The sequence below is a fragment of the Pelophylax lessonae genome (genome assembly GCF_965119305.1).
Source record: "Pelophylax lessonae genome assembly, chromosome: 9".
In the NCBI taxonomy this organism is placed as follows: Eukaryota; Metazoa; Chordata; class Amphibia; order Anura; family Ranidae; genus Pelophylax; species Pelophylax lessonae.
Genome location: NC_138776.1, coordinates 262439426 through 262461421, shown reverse-complemented (window position 1 = coordinate 262461421; position 21996 = coordinate 262439426). Strand labels below are relative to the sequence as shown.

Here is a 21996-nt window from a genome sequence, read left to right as displayed (position 1 = left end):
TAGAGTATATAGTGCAGGGGTCAGGAGTATGTAATGTACAACGTAGAGTATATAGAGCAGGGGTGAGGAGTATGTAATGTACAATATAGAATATATAGTGCAGGGGTGAGGAGTATGTAATGTACAATACAGAATATATAGTGCAGGGGTGAGGAGTATGTAATGTACAATACATAATATATAGAGCAGGGGTGAGGACTATGTAATGTACAATATAGAATATATAGTGCAGGGGGGAGGAGTATGTAATGTACAATACAGAATATATAGTGCAGGGGTGAGGAGTATGTAATGTACAATATAGAATATATAGTGCAGGGGTGAGGAGTATGTAATGTACAATACAGAATATATAGTGCACGGGTCAGGAGTATGTAATGTACAACATAGAATATATAGTGCAGGGGTGAGGAGTATGTATTGTACAATACCGAATATATAGTGCAGGGGTCAGGAGTATGTAATGTACAACATAGAATATATAGTGCAGGGGTGAGGAATATGTAATGTTCAATATAGAATATATAGTGCAGGGGTCAGGAGTATGTCATGTACAACATAGAATATATAGTGCAGGGGTCAGGAGTATGTCATGTACAACATAGAATATATAGTGCAGGGGTCAGGAGTATGTCATATACAACATAGAGTATATAGCGCAGGGGTCAGGAGTATGTCATGTACAACATATAATATATAGTGCAGGGGTCAGGAGTTTGTAAGGTACAACGTAGTGCATTACAAAGCAGCAGTTAGGACTATGTAATGTACAACATATTGTATGCAGAGCAGTGGCCAGGAGTTTGTAACGTACAACACAGTCCTGACTTCTCCCCTTTTGTATGCACTATGTTGTACGCTGCATACTCCTGACCCCAATATGTTGTACACAATAGTCCTGACTGCTGCATTGTATATCCACTATGTTGTACATTACAAAGCAAAGGACAACATAGTGAATACAGAGTAGTAGTTAGGTCTATGTAATGTACAACATAATGCATATACAGTGCAGCAGTCAGAATGATGTAATGTATACAGAGCAGTGCTCAGGAGTATGTAACGTACAACATAGTCCTAACTGCTGCACAGTATATGCACTATGTTGTATGTTACATACTCCTGAGCACTGCTCTGTATAAATTGTTTTGTACATTACATCGTTCTGACTGCTGCACTGTATATGCATTACGTAATGTACAACATATTGTGTGTACAGCAGTGGCCAGAAGTATGTAACAGACAAGATAGTACATGTACAGTGCAGCAGTCGGAACGATGTAATGTACAACATAATGTATACAGAGCAGTGCTCAGGAGTATGTAACATACTAAATAGTGCATGTACAGTGCAGCAGTCAGGACTATGTAATGTACAATGTAAGGACAGCAGAGTGAAAACAGAGTAGCAGTGGGGTTTATGTAACATACAACATATTGTATACAGAGAAGTGGCCAGGAGTATGTAATGTACAACATCATTTTATGTAGAGTAGTAGACAGGACTATGTAAGGACAACCTAGTGAATACAGAGTAGTGGTCATAATGCATCTACAGTGCAGCAGTCAGAACAAATTTAATGCACAATATAATGTATACAGAGCAGTGCTCAGGAGTATGTAACATATAACATAGTGCATATACTGTGCAGCAGTCAGGAGTATGTAATGTACAACATATTTGTATGCAGAGCAGTGGACAGGACTATGTAAGGACAACATAGTGTAAATAGAGTAGTGGTCAGGTCTAAGTAATGTACAACATATTGTATACAGAGCAGTACCCAGGAGTATGTAACGGACAACATAGTGTATGCAGAGCTGTGTTTAGGAGTATGTAACGGACAACATAGTGTATGCAGAGTAGTACCCAGGAGTATGTAACGGACAACATAGTGTATGCAGAGCTGTGTTTAGGAGTATGTAACGGACAACATAGTGTATGCAGAGCAGTGCTCAGGAGTAAGTAACGGACAACATAGTGTATGCAGAGCTGTGTTTAGGAGTATGTAACGGACAACATAGTGTATGCAGAGTAGTACCCAGGAGTATGTAACGGACAACATAGTGTATGCAGAGCAGTGCTCAGGAGTATGTAACGGACAACATAGTGTATGCAGAGCAGTGCTCAGGAGTATGTAACGGACAACATAGTGTATGCAGAGCAGTGGTCAGCAGTATGCAACATACAGTACAGTTTAGAGTGCAGTGATAAGGAGTAGGTACCCCCTTAAATGTTTATGCTTAGTGGTTTGCTCCATCATACCTTGGTATTCTTTTTCGTATGCTGTAGAGGTCCTCCTGGGTGTCTGCTGAGTAATGTGGGGTTGGAGCAATGCAGGCGGGGTATCACTCCACCCCACACCGATGATGTTACTCTGACATCCTCTGTCAGAGATCTTGCTAGAACTTAGGCACCCGGCAGGACATCCATGGTATCGTCCAGAGGCAGGAAGCCAGCTATTTATGGCCAATGGAGCTATTCATCTCTAATATTTGTTACCTTGGTGGCTTCACACTTCTTATCCACCTCCAGACTTCTACAGACCAGTAAATTCTCACTTTACTGTCCATCTTTAGATCACATCCATCATTCTCCATAACGGAGCCTTCACCCCACTCTCTAACATCTGGGAGAAGCAACGAGAAGGTTCTAGAGGTCATCAACAAGATAATAAGACTAATCATGGAAGAGGTGAGTGCTGCCTAGAATAAAATGACTGTATGAATATGTCTGTGTGTTGGAAGGTCATATGGTTAACTCCTAACTTCATTTATATTTATATTCAGATTGGAAACGGGAGTGGTTTTATTGTTAAAAAAGAGATAAAAGAGGAGGATGAAGAGTTTGGTGTGAATGAGGGGTTTTCAGAAGGACACAAGGATCTCTACAAGGACGTCATGATGGAGAATCAGCCGCCCCTCACATCACCGGGTAAGAGGAGACTTTATTGTAAAGGAGAGAGCAGTACGGAGGATCCACCTAGATCCCCCATCATCTGATAAACACATAGAAACAATGTATTCAGTCAGTGTGTGTGTTTCCTACAGATGAATCCAGTAATGGGAACCCACCAGAGAGATGTCCCCGTCCTCCGTATTCCCGGGATTCCACACAGGAAGATCACACCATCCCTCACCATCATCAAGTAGGTGATTGGAATCTAGAAACATACAATATTATTTGTTCTTCTGTATTTTACGTTTTTCTCAACTTTTTTTTTTCATTTAGGATGAAAAACAGATGGATATAAAAGTTGAGTTTAATGAAGAAACAAATGTGATGGGCGATCAGCCATCTACGGAGGCAAAAATGATGATAGAAAAGGAACAATCCTCTCAACATGTCAGCACGGGTACTTCGAGTGCGGAAACAGGTCATATTTTCAGATGGAAAGTGATGGAAAATCTGGAAACCATTAAAGAATCTGGTAAGAGAGGCACCTGAACTAATAATGGTACACCAGGAAAAGGAGACTGGGCTGTAAATGGTAGAGCAGGAAGAGGAGACTGGACTAGAAATGGTAGAGCAGGAAGAGGAGACTGGACTAGAAATGGTAGAGCAGGAAGAGGAGACTGGACTAGAAATGGTAGAGCAGGAAGAGGAGACTGGACTAGAAATGGTAGAGCAGGAAGAGGAGACTGGACTAGAAATGGTAGAGCAGGAAGAGGAGACTGGACTAGAAATGGTAGAGCAGGAAGAGGAGACTGGACTAGAAATGGTAGAGCAGGAAGAGGAGACTGGACTATAAATGGTAGAGCAGAAGGAGGAGACTGGACTAGAAATGGTAGAGCAGGAAGAGGAGACTGGACTAGAAATGGTAGAGCAGGAAGAGGAGACTGGACTAGAAATGGTAGAGCAGAAGGAGGAGACTGGACTAGAAATGGTAGAGCAGGAAGAGGAGACTGGACTAGAAATGGTAGAGCAGGAAGAGGAGACTGGACTGTAAATGGTAGAGCAGGAAAAGGAGACTGGACTGTAAATGGTAGAGCAGGCAGAGAAGACTGAACTAGAAATGGTAGAGCAGGAAGAGGAGACTGAACTAGAAATGGTAGAGCAGGAAGAGGAGACTGGACTAGAAATGGTAGAGCAGAAGGAGGAGACTGGACTAGAAATGGTAGAGCAGGAAGAGGAGACTGGACTAGAAATGGTAGAGCAGAAGGAGGAGACTGGACTAGAAATGGTAGAGCAGGAAGAGGAGACTGGACTAGAAATGGTAGAGCAGGAAGAGGAGACTGGACTAGAAATGGTAGAGCAGGAAGAGGAGACTGGACTAGACTGAGGTCAGGAGTAACGCAGAGAGAGCAAAGGTCAAGAATAAGTAAAACTAGGAAGCAGGAATCCCTTCTCAAAGGGATCTCAAAATCTCCTAGTCCCTGGTATGCACCCAGCTGGGAGTTGGTGTATGGTAAACCTTACACTGTACAAGATCTTCAGCCACCCTAAAAATGGCGCTGCTGGATTCTGCAACTAAAATCTAGAAAAGGAAAGCTGGTATTCTGCACATGCGCAATTGGATAAAAAAGGCAAGCAGCACCATTTTGGGGTAGCCAACGCATTTGTTCAGGGCAATGTTTTAATGCTGTACTGCTTTGTGGTTGGGGATATGTGAGGGATACTTGTTTTATGGGGAGTATCCCTGAGAAACGGGGATGAATGACAGCTTACTATTAGAAAATTCCATCTTGATTCTTCAATATAACGTCATGTTCCCAACAAACAAGAAATAGATACTGCACACCGTATGAAAGGTCCATCTCTATTCCTCAATATAATGTGATGTTCCCAACAAATGAGGTGGAGATACTGTACACCATATGAAAGGTCCATCTCCATTCCTCAATATAACGTCATGTTCCCAACCAATGAGGTGGAGATACTGTACACCATATGAAAGGTCCATCTCCATTCCTCAATATAACGTCATGTTCCCAACAAATGAGGAGGAGATACTGTACACCATATGAAAGGTCCATCTCCATTACTCAATATAACGTCATGTTCCCAACAAATGAGGAGGAGATACTGTACACCATATGAAAGATCCATCTCCATTCCTCAATATAACGTCATGTTCCCAACAAATGAGGAGGAGATACTGTACACCATATGAAAGGTCCATCTCCATTCCTCAATATAACGTCATGTTCCCAACCAATGAGGTGGAGATACTGTACACCATATGAAAGGTCCATCTCCATTACTCAATATAACGTCATGTTCCCAACAAATGAGGAGGAGATACTGTACACCATATGAAAGGTCCATCTCCATTCCGCAATATAACGTCATGTTCCCAACAAATGAGGAGGAGATACTGTACACCATATGAAAGGTCCATCTCCATTACTCAATATAACGTCATGTTCCCAACAAATGAGGAGGAGATACTGTACACCATATGAAAGGTCCATCTCCATTCCTCAATATAACGTCATGTTCCCAACAAATGAGATGGAGATGTGAAAGGTCCATCTCCATTCATCACTTCAGCATTTTGGGTCATTGCCATTCCTCGTCATAATGCCCTTAGTGTACGTACACCATGGCCTATAATTGGGTTTGTTTTTGTATTGTATATTTTTTCAGATATCTATTCTTATAATGATGTTATGATTGTACCCAATTCCCTAAAGATCTTTGCAAAACAGCTAATTTCTAGACTAGCACGCATAATGCAATGAATTTATATTGAAACCTTTATCTCCAACAGATGAACACAGTGTCCAGAATGACTCAGAACATCACCCTACTTTATCTTCAGACTGTAACACAGAAGATAATGACTTTACCCAATATCCTCTGGGAGTAAATCCTGATATTGAAAATATACATCCCAGAAATCACCATGAGAGCGGATCAATGGATCCCCCTAACAGCAAACAATGTTCTCCTGGAATATCACCTACTGTTACAAGCACCGGTGAGAAGATATTTCCGTGTCCCCAATGTGACAAATGTTTTAGCTTTAAGCACAGACTTGTAAGACATCTCATGGTGCACACCGGAGAGCGACCCTATATATGTTCAGACTGCGGGAAATCTTATGCAAGAAAATTGGACCTTCTCATACATGCCAAAATTCACACCGGCGAGAGGCCTTTTACGTGTACAGTGTGTGGGAAAGGATTTGTAGAGAAAAGACGACTTATCGAACACGAACGTGTGCACACCGGAGAGAAACCATTTTTATGTACAGTCTGTGGGAAGGGTTTTGGAGAGAAAAAGCGTCTCATTGAACACGAGCGACTGCACACCGGTGAAAGACCTTTTTCCTGTACAGTGTGCGGGAAAGGTTTTGGAGAGAAAAGGCGGCTTATCGAACACGAGCGGCTGCACACCGGTGAGAAACCCTTTTCCTGTACAGTCTGCGGAGAGGGTTTTAGAGGAAAAAAGTGGCTGGTTGAACACGAGCGACTGCACACCGGTGAAACGCCTTATAAATGTTCCGATTGTGGGAAGGAGTTTAGAACCAGAGGCGTTCTAAACCTACATCGGCAATCGCATGCGCATGGACAGCCATATTCCTGCACGCAGTGCGGAAAACGCTTTAAATATAGCATCAGCCTTAGCCGGCACAAGAAAAATCACTCCCAGGATAATTCATTGTCGTGCTCGGAGTGCGATAAATCTTTTACAACTAAATATGAACTTCGTGTTCATACGAGATGCCACACGGGAAAGAAGGTCTTCCAATGCCCGGACTGTGAGAAGTCCTTCTTATGGAATGCGGACCTTGTTAACCACCAGAGAGTTCACACCGGTGAGAAGCCCTTTCCTTGTTTTCTATGTGACAAATGTTTCTCCTCTAAAAGCATCCTTGAGGACCATATAAAAGTCCACACCGGTGAGAAGCCGTTTTCCTGTACAGAGTGCGGGAAACGTTTTACTCAGAGAGGAGCCCTCAGCCAGCATTTGAAAAGCCATAAAGGCGAGAAGCCGTTTTTGTGTTCCCAATGTGGTAAATCCTACATGCAGAAAGGAAGCCTCGACTACCACATGAAATGCCACACCGGTGAGAAGCCGTTTTCTTGTGAAAGATGCGGGAAAGGTTTCATATTACAACAACAACTCCTCAGACACCAGAAAAACTGTACGGGCGAGGGACCGATTTCAACTTCAGAGTGCGAGACGTCAAAATCGGAGCTCGTTGTTCAACAAAAAGGTGAGGAGAAGTCGAAATCCGAACAGGAAAAAGGTCAGATGGAAGAGAAGAGGTATCCATGCCTAATATGCGAGAAATCATTCAAATGGAAAAACCACCTTGTTACCCACCAGAGAGTTCACACCGGTGAGAAGCCCTTTTCTTGCCCTGAATGCGGCAGATGTTTCTCCATTAAAAGAAACCTGGACGACCATATAAAAGTGCACAGCAGTGTGAAGCCGTTTGTCTGTGAAGTGTGCGGGAAAGGGTACATACAGCAGCGGCACCTTCATACACACATGACCAGTCATACAGGCGAGCGGCCCTTCTCATGTACAGAGTGCGGGAAGAGTTACAATAGAAAAGACCGTCTAGTCAAGCATCAGAAGACACAGGGTCACTGACGGTAGATACCCCATTATGGAGCGAGGAATGTTTCAGAAATTACATTATGAAAATTAGGGAATTTTTTTTTTTAGCTTACTATGTCTATTTTTCTAATCTTGGTATCATCTGTTCTAGTTCTTTATTTAATTTCCCCCCTACCCTAACCTTGTGTAATAAACAATTGTCATGTCTATCCTTTTTTTGTATCTCCATCATTGGCTGTACCTCACTGCTCTGAACCGGCTGTCTAATAGTGACGATGGTGGACCTTGCTGGTTCAATGAGTGTTGGCATGGGTGCTTGTAGTCACTGCTAGGAGTGCTTGTGATGGGCATTGAAAGGCCTAGAATACCCTAATGGGCCATACACACTAAGATTTTCTGAAGACTTTTTCATTCAGACTTACCAAAACCATATAATATGAGGTCAAACCTAAACACTTTCAATTTGTATGCAATCTGGCAGGCCCTTGCACGACATAGAAAAGGCAAATCTGAAGGAAATCTAACCACAAAAGTTGGATAGTGTGTATCCAGCTTAAGACAGGGGTCTCCAAACTCCCTAAACAAAGGGCCAATTTATTATCCTTCAGACTTTAGAGGGGCCAGACTGTGGCCAGCAGGAGTAGAAAATGTCCTGGCGTCGGTAACAATGCCCCATCATTGGTATCATTGGGAAGAATAGAGCCCCATCATTGGTGTCAGCGGGAGGAATAGTGCCTCGTCATGGGTATCGGAGGGAGGAATAGTGTCCCATCATTGGTGTCAGTGGGAGGAATAGTGCCCCATCATTGGTGTCAGTGGGAGGAATAGTGCCTCGTCATGGGTATCGGAGGGAGGAATAGTGCCCCATCATTGGTGTCAGAAGGACAAATAGTGCTCCATCCTTGGTGTCAGAAGAAGGAAGAGTGCTCCATCCTTGGTGTCAGAAGAAGGAAGAGTGCTCCATCATTGGTTTCAGAAGGAGGAATAGTGCCCCATTATTGGTTTCAGAAGGAGGAATAGTGCCCCATTATTGGTATCAGTGGGAAGAATAGTGCCCCATCATTGGTGTCAGAAGGAGAAATAGTGCCTCATCATTGGTGTCAGAAGGAGAAATAGTGCCTCATCATTGGTGTCAGAAGGACAAATAGTGCCCCATCATTGGTGGGAAAGACCTCCCTCTTATTGGCTATGCCATAAAAGAAGTGTGTCTGCCTTTCTCTTTCACTGTGCTGACAGAGAGATCAATGTGACAGCGCCATATATATGTAGACACACACGCACACGTGCATGTGTGTTTGAGCTTTGGGGTGTCCACCCTAATGCAATAGGCTGTGCACACCTATGATTGAGTTCTCTTCTTTCCACTGACACCAATGATGGAGTACTATTTCTCCCACTGACAACAACATTGGGGTACTATTTCTCCAACTGACAACAACATCCAGCCCCTCTAAAGTGTGAAGGCCCTTTGTTTTGAAAGTTTGGAGACCCCTGACCTATGCAGACAGCCATATTTTCTGCAGACAACCTGTCCTGTGCTCAGATTTCAGTAGGGGTTAAGTGGGAGGAACCACAGGGCACAGTGGGGAAAACACTATCTGACACACCCAGAAGTTTCAGATGGCAGCAGCCAGTTTCAGGACAAGGTCCACAAGGCAAAAAGGACAAAGTAGGCCTTCCCTCATTAGCTGTAAATGACAGCAGATCAGGTTCTGCCATTTTTGTGCCCAATTTTCCTCTTTAATTGCACAAGACGGACGGCCAAAGAGTCTTCCTACTTTTATTTTAAAGGGTTATTCTGGGCTAAACTCTTCCAGCTAATGGATGATGAAAATGTGCTCCCCTTAGGACAGGGAACACCGATTATTGGGTACATAGTGACTTCCCTTGGTCCTCTTGACTAAGAGAAGTCACTGTGTTCCGACTGACAAATTTCACCCAAAAGATCAGCTCTTCAAGGCAGGCGCATATCACCCCTTATAGGGCCCCCCCAAACCCTTCTCCTCCTATACTATACGTTCATGATTGCCCCAGAGTTTCTTCCAACCTCTAGAGCTCCCCACCGCAATTTGGCTATCTCCTACTCTGCCTCAGTGATCTCTGAAAAAGCAGGACCAATGTAGAAGAAGCTTGTTGTATTACCAGAAAGGAAATGGTCTCAAGGTGAAGGCATCCTAACATGAGTTTTATGGGAATTAATTGGTCTGGAAGTGAGAATGGGTCCATCAATTGCCGAAACTCGCAGGATCTAGGGAAGAGGTTCAGGCTTCCATACCTGTTTCTCAATAGGGGAGCTGAAACAAAATTGCCACCTGGCAAGGACTAGGTTCACCGGTTTGAATCCCAACCACTGCATTACCTTCGTAGAGTTTGAACGTTTTCCCTGTGCCTATGTGTGTTTCCTCCATGTACTCTGGTTTCCTTCTGCACTCCAAAGATATGCTGGTAGGATAATTGGCTCCTGTCCAAAATTCACCTTAGTATGTGAACAAATAACGTAAATGTGAGTTAAGGAACTTAGAGCCCCTTTCTTGGGATTGCTCCGGAAAGTGGATGTCAATCTCAATGACCAGAGAGACAAGGTTATCTAGATGACCAAAATGATTAATAGCATTGCTGCATTCATCACACTTTTTATTGAGCCCACTGGAGCTAGTTCCATAGCAAGTGAGTACAGAGTAAAGAGTAGGCTTGGCACATAAGGAGCATCTTGGAGTGAAGAGTAGACCAGACACACAAGGATTCTCTCAGAGTAAAGAGTAGGCTTGGCGCACAAGGAGTCTCTCCGAGTGAAGGGTAGGTCAGGCAACATAAGAAGCTTCTCTGAGTGAGGAGTAGGTCAGGCACACAAGGAGTCTCTTGAAATAAAGAGTAGGTCAGGCACACAAGGAGTCTCTCGGAGTGAAGAGTAGACCAGACACACAAGAAGCCTCTGGAAGTGAAGAGTAAGTCAGGCACACAAGAAGTCTCTGAATGAAGTGTAGGTCAGGCATAGAAAGAGTCTCTCAGAGTGAAGAGAAAGTCAGAAACAAAAGTAATCTCTCAGAGTGAAGAGCAGGTCAGGCACATAAGGAGTCTCTTGGAGTAAAGAGTAGGTCAGGCACATAAGGAGTCTCTTGGAGTGAAGAGTAGGTCAGGCACACCAGGTGTCTCTTGGAGTGAAGAGTAGGTCAGGCACACAAGGTGTCTCTTGGAGTGAAGAGTAGGTCAGGCACATAAGGAGTCTCTTGGAGTGAAGAGTAGGTCAGGCACACAAGGAGTCTCTTGGAGTAAAGAGTAGGTCAGGCACACAAGGAGTCTCTTGGAGTGAAGAGTAGGTCAGACACACAAGGAGTCTCTCGGAGTGAAGAGTAGACCAGACACACAAGAAGTCTCTCGAAGTGAACAGTAGGTCAGGGGCACAAGGAGTCTCTCGGAGTGAAGAGTGGGTAAGGCACACAAGGAGTCTCTTGGAGTGAAGAGTAGGTCAGGCACACAAGTAGTCTCTCGGAGTGAAGAGTAGGTCAGGCACACAAGGAGTCTCTCGGAGTGAAGAGTAGGTCAGGCATAGAAAAAGTCTCTCGGAGTGAAGAGTAGGTCAGGCAAACAAGGAGTCTCTTGGAGTGAAGGGTAGGTCAGGCACACAAGGAGTCTCTCAGAGTGAAGAGTAGGTCAGGTGCACAAGGAGTCTCTTGGAGTGAAGGGTAGGTCAGGCACACAAGGAGTCTCTCGGAGTGAAGAGTAGGTCAGGCACACAAGGAATCTCTTGGAGTGAAGGGTAGGTCAGGCGCACAAGGAGTCTCTCGGAGTGAAGAGTAGGTCAGGCACACAAGGAGTCTCTTGGAGTGAAGAGTAGGTCAGGCACACAAAGAGTCTCTCGGAGTGAAGAGTAGGTCAGGCATAGAGTCTCTCGGAGTGAAGAGCAGGTCAGGGGCACAAGGAGTCTCTCGGAGTGAGGAGTGGGTCAGGCACACAAGTAGTCTCTCGGAGTGAACAGTAGGTCAGGGGCACAAGGAGTCTCTCGGAGTGAAGAGTGGGTCAGGCACACAAGGAGTCTCTTGGAGTGAAGAGTAGGTCAGGCACACAAGTAGTCTCTCGGAGTGAAGAGTAGGTCAGGCACACAAGGAGTCTCTCGGAGTGAAGAGTAGGTCAGGCATAGAAAAAGTCTCTCGGAGTGAAGAGTAGGTCAGGCACACAAGGAGTCTCTTGGAGTGAAGGGTAGGTCAGGCACACAAGGAGTCTCTCAGAGTGAAGAATAGGTCAGGCGCACAAGGAGTCTCTTGGAGTGAAGGGTAGGTCAGGCACACAAGGAGTCTCTCGGAGTGAAGAGTAGGTCAGGCACACAAGGAGTCTCTTGGAGTGAAGGGTAGGTCAGGCGCACAAGGAGTCTCTCGGAGTAAAGAGTAGGTCAGGCACATAAGGAGTCTCTTGGAGTGAAGAGTAGGTCAGGCACACAAGGTGTCTCTTGGAGTGAAGAGTAGGTCAGGCACACAAGGTGTCTCTTGGAGTGAAGAGTATGTCAGGCACATAAGGAGTCTCTTGGAGTGAAGAGTAGGTCAGGCACACAAGGAGTCTCTTGGAGTAAAGAGTAGGTCAGGCACACAAGGAGTCTCTTGGAGTGAAGAGTAGGTCAGACACACAAGGAGTCTCTCGGAGTGAAGAGTAGACCAGACACACAAGAAGTCTCTCAAAGTGAACAGTAGGTCAGGGGCACAAGGAGTCTCTCGGAGTGAAGAGTAGGTCAGGCACACAAGGAGTCTCTTGGAGTGAAGAGTAGGTCAGGCACACAAGTAGTCTCTTGGAGTGAAGAGTAGGTCAGGCACACAAGGAGTCTCTCGGAGTGAAGAGTAGGTCAGGCATAGAAAAAGTCTCTCGGAGTGAAGAGTAGGTCAGGCACACAAGGAGTCTCTTGGAGTGAAGGGTAGGTCAGGCACACAAGGAGTCTCTCAGAGTGAAGAGTAGTTCAGGCGCACAAGGAGTCTCTTGGAGTGAAGGGTAGGTCAGGCACACAAGGAGTCTCTCGGAGTGAAGAGTAGGTCAGGCACACAAGGAGTCTCTTGGAGTGAAGGGTAGGTCAGGCGCACAAGGAGTCTCTCGGAGTGAAGAGTAGGTCAGTCACACAAGGAGTCTCTTGGAGTGAAGAGTAGGTCAGGCACACAAGGAGTCTCTTGGAGTGAAGAGTAGGTCAGGCACACAAAGAGTCTCTCGGAGTGAAGAGTAGGTCAGGCATAGAGTCTCTCAGAGTGAAGAGCAGGTCAGGCACACAAGGAGTCTCTTGGAGTGAAGGGTAGGTCAGGCACACAAGGAGTCTCTTGGAGTGAAGGGTAGGTCAGGCACACAAGGAGTCTCTCGGAGTGAAGGGTAGGTCAGGCACACAAGGAGTCTCTCGGAGTGAAGGGTAGGTCAGGCACACAAGGAGTCTCCTTGGATAAACACAGGAGCACAGCAGAAATGCGGAGGAGACACTGGGAACAGTAATTTAGGTAGAATCGGCACAATGGTCACGCAACAGGTACACAAGCCCCTTGGGAATGGATTGGCTGGAAGCTTGTACAGAGGGAAAAACCCGACACTGGATCAAGGCACAAAGGTAAGTGTGAGTAAGGCTATTGTGGTCTGCGTCCCTGTTGGGGAGATTTACCTTTTCTGTTTGTCTAGTTTATCATGGTCACTGAAAGTGAAAGAATATCCCAAATTCTGGATTGACACAAGAACAGTAATCGAGTTGAAATCTTCCAATGACAACACTAGTTTTGGTGACGGTTAAAGATTCCCACACTTTGGTGGGTTTTCTTCTGTTTTGACTATGGGACAGAAAGAGGTAATCTCCCCTATGGGACACAAAGAGCAAAAAAAGAAAAAACAACCCTTACTATATCCAAAATGAAAAAAAAAAGTTTTGCCTTTAGTTCTACTTTTAATCAACTGAACCTTGAAATTACGGGAGGGAAAGACACCCGGTGTAGAGTGATAAGGGATTGCTCAGTGAAGGGTTAATGTACAGGGATTGTGAGAAGCCAATTACAAACTGTCCACAAGAAAATGGCCACTGCCTTGTGAGGTCACATGACACTACCACATGACCACCATGTGAGTTGTCAATTTCTCCCCTGGTGGCCATTTTGGTTACTGGCACTGCACTAAAGTTATATAGTGGAAGTGGGAGGGGTATTTCTGGGGTAGAGTAATGGCTGCCCCCAGATGAGGAAGAAGTTGGTGGTAAGTATGTGTTCATATTCTAGTGAACACCATAAAATAAGAAAATACAATAAAAGTATGGGAATGCAAACTATGTGCTTAAAATATAAACTGTACAGCACTGCGGTATATGTCAGAGGTATATAAACTTGTAATAATAATAATAATAATAGTGTGTGACTGTGGGGGGGGGGGGGGGGCATTAGAGTGTAAGCTCCTCTGGTACAGAGACTGATGTGACTGTGGGGGAGGGGACATTAGAGTGTAAGCTCCTCTGGTACAGAGACTGATGTGACTGTGGGGGGGGGGGGACATTAGAGTGTAAGCTCCTCTGGTACAGAGACTGATGTGACTGTGGGGGAGGGGGGCATTAGAGTGTAAGCTCCTCTGGTACAGAGACTGATGTGACTGTGGGGGAGGGGACATTAGAGTGTAAGCTCCTCTGGTACAGAGACTGATGTGACTGTGGGGGAGGGGACATTAGAGTGTAAGCTCCTCTGGTACAGAGACTGATGTGACTGTGGAGGAGGGGACATTAGAGTGTAAGCTCCTCTTGTACAGAAACCGATGTGACTGGCTCAGTGTTCTCTGTACAGCACTGTGGTTTATGTGGAGCTCAGTCGGCAGTGGGCCACCCCCGGTGAGGACCAATGTCTTATTCCATCTCTTCACTCTGCTCTTATCAACCTCCAGACTACTCCCTTTACTTTCTGTTTCTAGATCACATTCGTCACCCCATAAAGGAACCTTTACCCCACTCTCTGACATCTAAGAGAGGCAAAAAGAAGATTCTAGAAATCATCAAGAGAAGATCTCACCAATCATGGAAGAGGTACGTGGTACTGAGAAGTATAGGACAAGATGACTGTATCAATATCTGCACGTCATATGGTTATTTATTTCATTTAATTTTTGTACTTTTAGAATGGAAACAGGAGAAGTTTTATTGTGAAAGAAGAAATAAAAATGGAGGAGAATGAGATTGGTGTGATGGAAGAGATTTCAGAAGGACACAAGGATCTCTACAAGGACGTCATGATGGAGAATCAGCCGCCCCTCACATCACCGGGTAAGAGGAGACTTTATTGTAAAGGAGAGAGCAGTACGGAGGATCCACCTAGATCCCCCATCATCTGATAAACACATAGAAACAATGTATTCAGTCAGTGTGTGTGTTTCCTACAGATGGATCCAGTAATGGGAACCCACCAGAGAGATGTCCCCGTCCTCTGTATTCCCGGGATTCCACACAGGAAGATCACACCATCCCTCACCATCATCAGGTAGATGATTGGAATCTATAACTGTACAATATTATTTGTTCTTCTGTATTTTAATTTTTGTAAACTTTTTTTTGAAAAACAGATGGATATGAAAGTTGAGTTGAAAGAAGAAACGAATGTGATGGTTGATCAGTCATCTACAGAGGAAAGAAGTATGGTAAAAAAGGAGGACCTTTCCCTACATGTCAGCACAGGTATGTAATAAACACGGAGGGCAGAGCACAGGTCAGATTTTCTTTGACTTTTATTAGATAAAGGTTTTCAGATGGAAAGTGATGACAAATCAGGAGATCATCGTAGTGTCCGGTAAGAGAGGTGACTGGACTATAAATATTAGACCAGTAAGAGGAGACTTGATTATAAAGGGTAGACCATTAAGAGAAGAATGGATTATAAAGGGTAGACCATTAAGAGAAGAATGGATTATAAATGGTAGACCAGTAAGAGGAGATTGGACTAAAAATGGTAGACAGGTAAGAGGAGACTGGACTAGAAATGGTAGACCAGTAAGAGGAGACTGGACTAGAAAGGATAGACCAGTAAGAGGAGACTGGACTTTAAATGGTAGTTAAATAATAAGGGGGATCCAGAGTGCCCAACCCCACGAAGGGGTATTAGGCAAGGTATTTTTTAGCTGTATACCTCAGCATGGGGGTGTAGGTTCCTAGAGGTCCTCTACTTCCTTGTGGCTCTGTGGGGAGGGAGAGGAAAGGGACCGGGCTGTTCTCCGGTATTCAGCTGACCTTAGGTATTGCTCCGGTGTTATGGTGTGCGAAATAAACAAGGGGGGGACATATAGTGTAATGCCGTATGGTAACTTTTATTAAAGTGCATAAAAAAGGGTACTCACATATTAATGCAGGGTAAAAAGCATATAGAATATCTCCCTCTCCGGGGAGCGAACAAACAGAAGAGCCGGCGGTCTAGTGTATAGTATTCCGGAATGCAATGCGTTCCACGGCAGGTCCGGATCGGGAAATGACGCAACTATGCTGTACGCATTTCGTCATAGACCAGTAAGGGGAGACTGGACTATAAATGGTAGATCAGTGAGAGGAGACTGGACTATAAATGGTAGACCAGTAAGAGGAGACTGGACTAGAAAGGGTAGTCCAGTAGGAGGAGGCTGGACTAGAAAGTGTGGACCAGTAAAAGGAGACTGGACTAGAAACGGTAGTTCAGTTAGAGGAGACTGGACTATATATTGGAGACCAGTAAGAGGAGACTGAACTAGAAAGGGTAGACCAGTAAGAGGAGACTGGACAAGAAAAGGTAGACCAGTAAGAGAAGACTGGACTAGAAATGGTAGACCAGTCAGACCAACAAATGAGGTGGAGATACTGTATACCATATGAAAGGTCCTCCTCCATTCCTCAATATAACGTCATGTTCCTAACCAATGAGGAGGAGATACTGTACACCATATGAAAGGTCCATCTCCATTCCTCAATATAATGTCATGTTCCCAACAAAGGAGGAGGAGATACTGTACACCATATGAAAGGTCCATCTCCGTTCCTCAATATAACGTCATGTTCCCAACGAATGAGGAGGAGATACTGTACACCATATGAAAGATCCTCCTCCATTCCTCAATATAACGTCATGTTCCTAACCAATGAGGAGGAGATACTGTACACCATATGAAAGGTCCATCTCCATTCCTCAATATAACGTCATGTTCCTAACCATTGAGGAGGAGATACTGTACACCATATGAAAGGTCCATCTCTATTTCTCAATATAACGTCATGTTCCTAACAAATGAGGAGGCGATACTGTACACCATATGAAAGGTCCATCTCCATTCCTCAATATAATGTCATGTTACCAACAAATGAGGAGGAGATACTGTACACCATATGAAAGGTCCATCTCCATTCCTCAATATAACGTCATGTTCCTAACCAATGAGGAGGAGATACTGTACACCATATGAAAGGTCCATCTCCATTCCTCAATATAACGTCATGTTCCCAACAAACGAGGAGGAGATACTGTACACCATATGAAAGGTCCATCTCCATTCCTCAGTACATCATTATGTTTTCTATGAGTGTGGAGAAGGTAGGTGCATTGCCATTCCACACCATAATGTCCTACATACACCATGTCCAGTTGTTGGTTTGTTTGTATTGTACAGTTTTCTTATTTCTGTTGTTGTGGTGCTATGATTGTACCTAATCCCATTAAAAATTTATGTGAAACCATTGATTTCTATACCAACATTCATGGCTCTGATTGTAAATCCAGAAAAATTAACATTTTCGAATATTATTAACACATTTATCTCCAACAGATGGACCTAAAGTCATGAAAGAGGGTGACCGTACTTTAGCTCCAGTCCTTAATACAGAAGATAATGACTTTGCCCAAAATCCTCCGGGAGTAAATCCCGTTACTGAAAATATTCTTCCTAAACTTCACCATGAAAATGGATCAATGGATCCTGCTAGTAGCAAACCATGTTCTTCTGAAATATCATTTTCCGTTACAAGCACTGGTGAGAAGATATTTCCGTGTCCCCAATGTGGCAAATCTTTTAGCTTTAAGCACAGACTTGTAAGACATCTCATGGTGCACTCCGGAGAGCGGCCCTATATATGTTCCGACTGCGGGAAATCTTACGCACAGAAATTGGACCTTCTCACGCATGCCAAAATTCACACCGGCGAGAGGCCTTTTTCATGTACAGTGTGCGGGAAAGGTTTTATAGAGAAACGGCGACTTATCAAACATGAACGAGTACACACCGGTCAAAGGCCTTTTTCCTGTACAGTGTGCGGGAAAGGCTTCGGAGAGAGAAGGCAGTTTGTTGAACACGAGCGGCTGCACACCGGTGAGAGACCTTTCTCCTGTATGGTCTGCGGGGAGAGTTTTAGAGGAAAAGAGAGGCTGGTTGAACACGAGCGACTGCACACCGGTGAAATGCCTTATAAGTGTTCTGATTGCGGGAAGGAATATAGAACCAGAGGCGTTCTAAACAAACACCGGGAATCGCATGCGAGCGGGCAGCCATTTTCCTGTTCTCAGTGCGGAAAATGCTTTAAATATAGCATCAGCCTTAGCCGACACAAAAAAAATCATGCGCAAGGTAACTCATTGTCATGCTCGGAGTGCGGGAAATCTTTTACAACGAAGAAAGAACTTCGTGTACATGTGAGATGTCACACAGGAAAGAAGGTCTTCCAATGCTCGGACTGTGAGAAGTCCTTCTTATGGAATGCGGACCTTGTTACCCACCAGAGAGTTCACACCGGTGAGAAGCCCTTTCCTTGTTCACTATGTGACAAACGTTTCTCCTCTAAAACCATCCTGGAGGACCATATAAAAGCCCATACCGGTGAGAAGCCGTTTTCCTGTACAGAGTGCGGGAAATGCTTCACTCAGAAAGGAGCCCTCAAAAAGCATACGAAACGCCACACCGGTGAGAAGCCGTTTTCGTGTTCTGAATGTGGTAAACGTTACTCAAAGAAAGGAAGCCTCGACTACCACATGAAATGTCACACCGGTGAGAAGCCGTATGCCTGTGAAAAGTGCGGGAAAGGTTTTATATTGCAACAACAACTTCTCAGACACCAGACTAATTGTACGGTTGAGGGTAAATCCTTTAAACAGAAGGAAGACCTTGTTACCCTTCACAGCGATGAGAAGCCATTCTCTTGTTCTGAATGTGGCAAAGGTTTCTCAATTAAACAAAGCCTCGATAACCATATAAAACTGCACAGCAATGTGAAGCCGTTTACATGCGAAGAGTGCGGGAAAGGTTTCATAAAGCGTCTGCGCTATCTTACACACCTGAGAACTCACACAGGCGAGCGTCCCTTTTCATGTTCAGAGTGCGGGAAGAGTTACAATCGCAAAGACAATTTAGTTCAGCATCAGAAAACAAAGGGTCACTGATGCCCCCCCATTGACTTTCTCGGTACCAAGGACTAACACAATTGAATTAGTAAAAGGGTTTTTACATTTTATTAACAAAATAGAGTAAAATCAGGACATATATCCATACAAAATGATAAAAGACAGTGCTTGTAGCATCATATAATGGCGCTGATGGAGTGGTGACTACATGTTTCGAGGTTAGCACCGCTTCTTCAGGAGGAATCAATTACTACCATCTACAATACAAATAATACATCATAGAAATTGTTGTTGTTCAGTCGTTTAGTCGTGTCCAACTCTTCGTGAATTCAAGGACCATAGCGTGCTAGGCTTTTCTGTCCTCCACTGCCTCCTGGAGCTTGCCTAACGTCATGTTCACTGTTTCGAACAGCCGCTCCCGGCTTTCACCACCACAGGCCACCGGTTTTCCTTCCTTGTCTCCCCGCCTAGCCTCCAGTGGCTGACTGCGGTTTCCCTCCACATCATCGCCGGGACCATTAGATCGCACCAGTGATTTCATCCCCATCGGCTTTACCATCCACCACCGTTGGTCTTCCCCCCTGCTTCCTCGCCCAGGCCGGGCACACCGTGGGTCTGGAGGTGGACTCCGGCTCCCTTGTCATCCGCTGTTCAGGCCATCAGCTCACAGCCCCTGGGCACAGTACACCAGGAGAGGCTAATTCTTCTCTCCAGCCCCTCAAGCACAACACCTTGCTCCCTTACAGCTGCAGGGTTGACTCCAACTTGGCTCCTTCCATTGGCCTGGGCACCTGGCATTCATCTCAGGGTTAGTAAAGCCGGTAGTACATGGCCTTATACCGATGATTATAATTGACTCATCCCCGATTTTTTTTCCCCTCCTTCCTTTTATGTCAATAAACTGAAATTCTTGGAAGTTTTGCAACAGCACCAGTGTAATTATTGATTATAGTCCTAAGCGCTTTTTTTGATGTAATGTTTCGATGATGCTCTCTGTCCATCTTGTTTTCTGTCGTCCTCTTCTCCTTTTTCCTTCCATGTTTCCCAGCATCAGGGTCTTTTCCAATGAGTCCTAGAAATAACAAGATATTAAACATACATAGTAAATCCTCTACATGTTTCGTGGTTAGCTCAGCTTCTTCAGGAGGAATCAATTACTACCTTCGACAATACAAATAATAAATCATAGAAATAACAAGACATTAAACATACATAGTGTTGGATATGACTAGTAAATCGAAAGAACCAAGCTAGAAGAATTTTTCTATTTTATTGCTTACCCACAGAGCACCGACAACCATAATTGGTGACCACGGCAGGGGCACCCGAAGGTACTTCTCCCGGCGGTCACGGGAGGCAATCCACAAGCACATATATCTAGAAAAGAGATCTTCGACTCATGGTTAACACATCTTAAAATTAATTTAGGTATAGAATACAGGAAAGAAGCAAAGGAAGAGGTGAAAGACCAAAATATAGAATAGCACATTTCCCCTCCTTTTCCTCATCCATTGTTTCTGTTATTCTATATTTTGGTGGTCCTAATCTTTCACCTCCTCATTTTATTCTTTCCTGTATTCTATATGTAGCACCCTCCTAGACAGGTGCTAGGTAAAAGCATTTGTTGCTTCATCTGCTTATCAGGGGAGCCCGATCTTTAGTTAGGCCTGCTCTCTGTGCTCAGTGTGTATCCATCTGGTCTGAGGGAGTGTCCCCACTGCATCCAATAGGGAGGCCTGTTGGACAGTGGAGGAAACCTGGCCAATGATGCACAAGCTTTTGTAACCATCCCAGTGGGTTGGCACCTGGAGAGGTGCATCATGGGATTGGAAATAAAAGCAGAGAGCACATGACGCAGGGTGTCTTTGGCGGGAAGCAGAGCCCCAGGAGGAGGGTGGCGGCTGTCTCTCCTCCTGTCAGCAAGGGAAAATGGTCACAGGCAGTCGGCCTGGTGAGCCAGATGTGGAGCTGAGCCATAGAGGTCCTAAAGAAACTGACAGTGGAGCTGAAGGCAGAGCTACCTGGGAAAAACAGTGTCCGTGAGTACCAGGGGACTTGCCAGGGGTCTGCCCAGGAAGGGGACCACTCCAGTGAGGTCAGTGGACAGTAGGTCAGCACACACAGTCAGTGAGAAAGAGGGTGCCAAGTAGAACCCTGATGAGTAATCTACCAAATAGTTTGCTGTTCAATACTTCACTTCAGTGGCAAGGTGAAGCAGCTGAACTGACAAGCCCACCCTTTTTTAGGATTGCTCCTGGATGTAAATGTCTATCTGGAGGACCAGAGAAAAAAGGTCAAACAGATTGGTAGGTAGCACATTAGGGTTTAGGCCCACGCGGGACTGAATCAATCGGTCACTACTCATAGGTGCGTAATGGAGTGGGCGAGGGAGAAGGTTTCACTTCCAGTGGTGTGTGCCTAACTTGAAAGACGGTGATGGTCAGCCCTTTTTTATGGGACCTGGGCTGCTACCTTACGGTCCTGGGCCTTAAGGTCGTTTCCACATTTGAACTAGGAAGAGCAGGTAGAAAAGAGAGCCTGGTGTCCAGTAAATACAAGTTGGAGGGTGAGTTTGAAGGCGTTTATTGGAGATTGTAACAAGTATGACAAACCAATGTGTTTTGGGGGGAACTAAGGTTCCCCCTTTTTCAGGGCTGTTCCTGTATGATAGTAAATGGGGAAGGATACCAAATAGGTGTGGGATCCTTTCCCATTTATTGTAAAACAGAAATAGCCCTGAAGAAGGGGGAGTCTTTGTTCCCTTGAAAAGCGTAGGCTTTGTCATACCTGTTACAATCTCCAATAAATGCCTTCAAACTCACCCTCCAACTTGTATTTATTCGACACCGGGCGCTCCTTTCTACGTACCCAACCAGATTGGTAGGGATTTCACGACCTGCCAATTCATCTTTGATACATTCTGCCAGACCTTGCCAAAAGGTGGTCGTAAAAATACATTTAAAAATGGCGCCGCCCGGCACCACTACGTGGCCGGAACTGCGCATGCGCTGTGTGGCCGAATATGCCGAAGCTTTCCCGAGCCCAGCAATGTTCGGAACGGCGCATGCGCAGGGAGACATTTCTTTACGGGCGCCGCTGCCCTCAAAGCGGCCCCAGGACAGGCGGACTTGCCGGCCTACCGGGAAATTTCCCGGT

General features: G+C 44.9%; 1 protein-coding gene across 1 annotated transcript in view; it reads left to right on the top strand.

Annotated features, from left to right (window-relative positions):
• Positions 1-21996, top strand: part of LOC309564423 (uncharacterized protein) — a 130615-nt gene that overhangs the window by 85892 nt on the left and 22727 nt on the right. Inside the window, exons 25-33 of the mRNA XM_082269053.1 lie at positions 2581-2695; positions 2791-2853; positions 3233-3431; positions 5715-7541; positions 14414-14532; positions 14618-14680; positions 15059-15170; positions 17276-18871; positions 20269-20300. Of these exons, the coding sequence (XP_082125179.1) occupies positions 2581-2695; positions 2791-2853; positions 3233-3431; positions 5715-7541; positions 14414-14532; positions 14618-14680; positions 15059-15170; positions 17276-18871; positions 20269-20300 (4126 nt within the window). The remainder of the gene's footprint in view (positions 1-2580; positions 2696-2790; positions 2854-3232; positions 3432-5714; positions 7542-14413; positions 14533-14617; positions 14681-15058; positions 15171-17275; positions 18872-20268; positions 20301-21996) is intronic.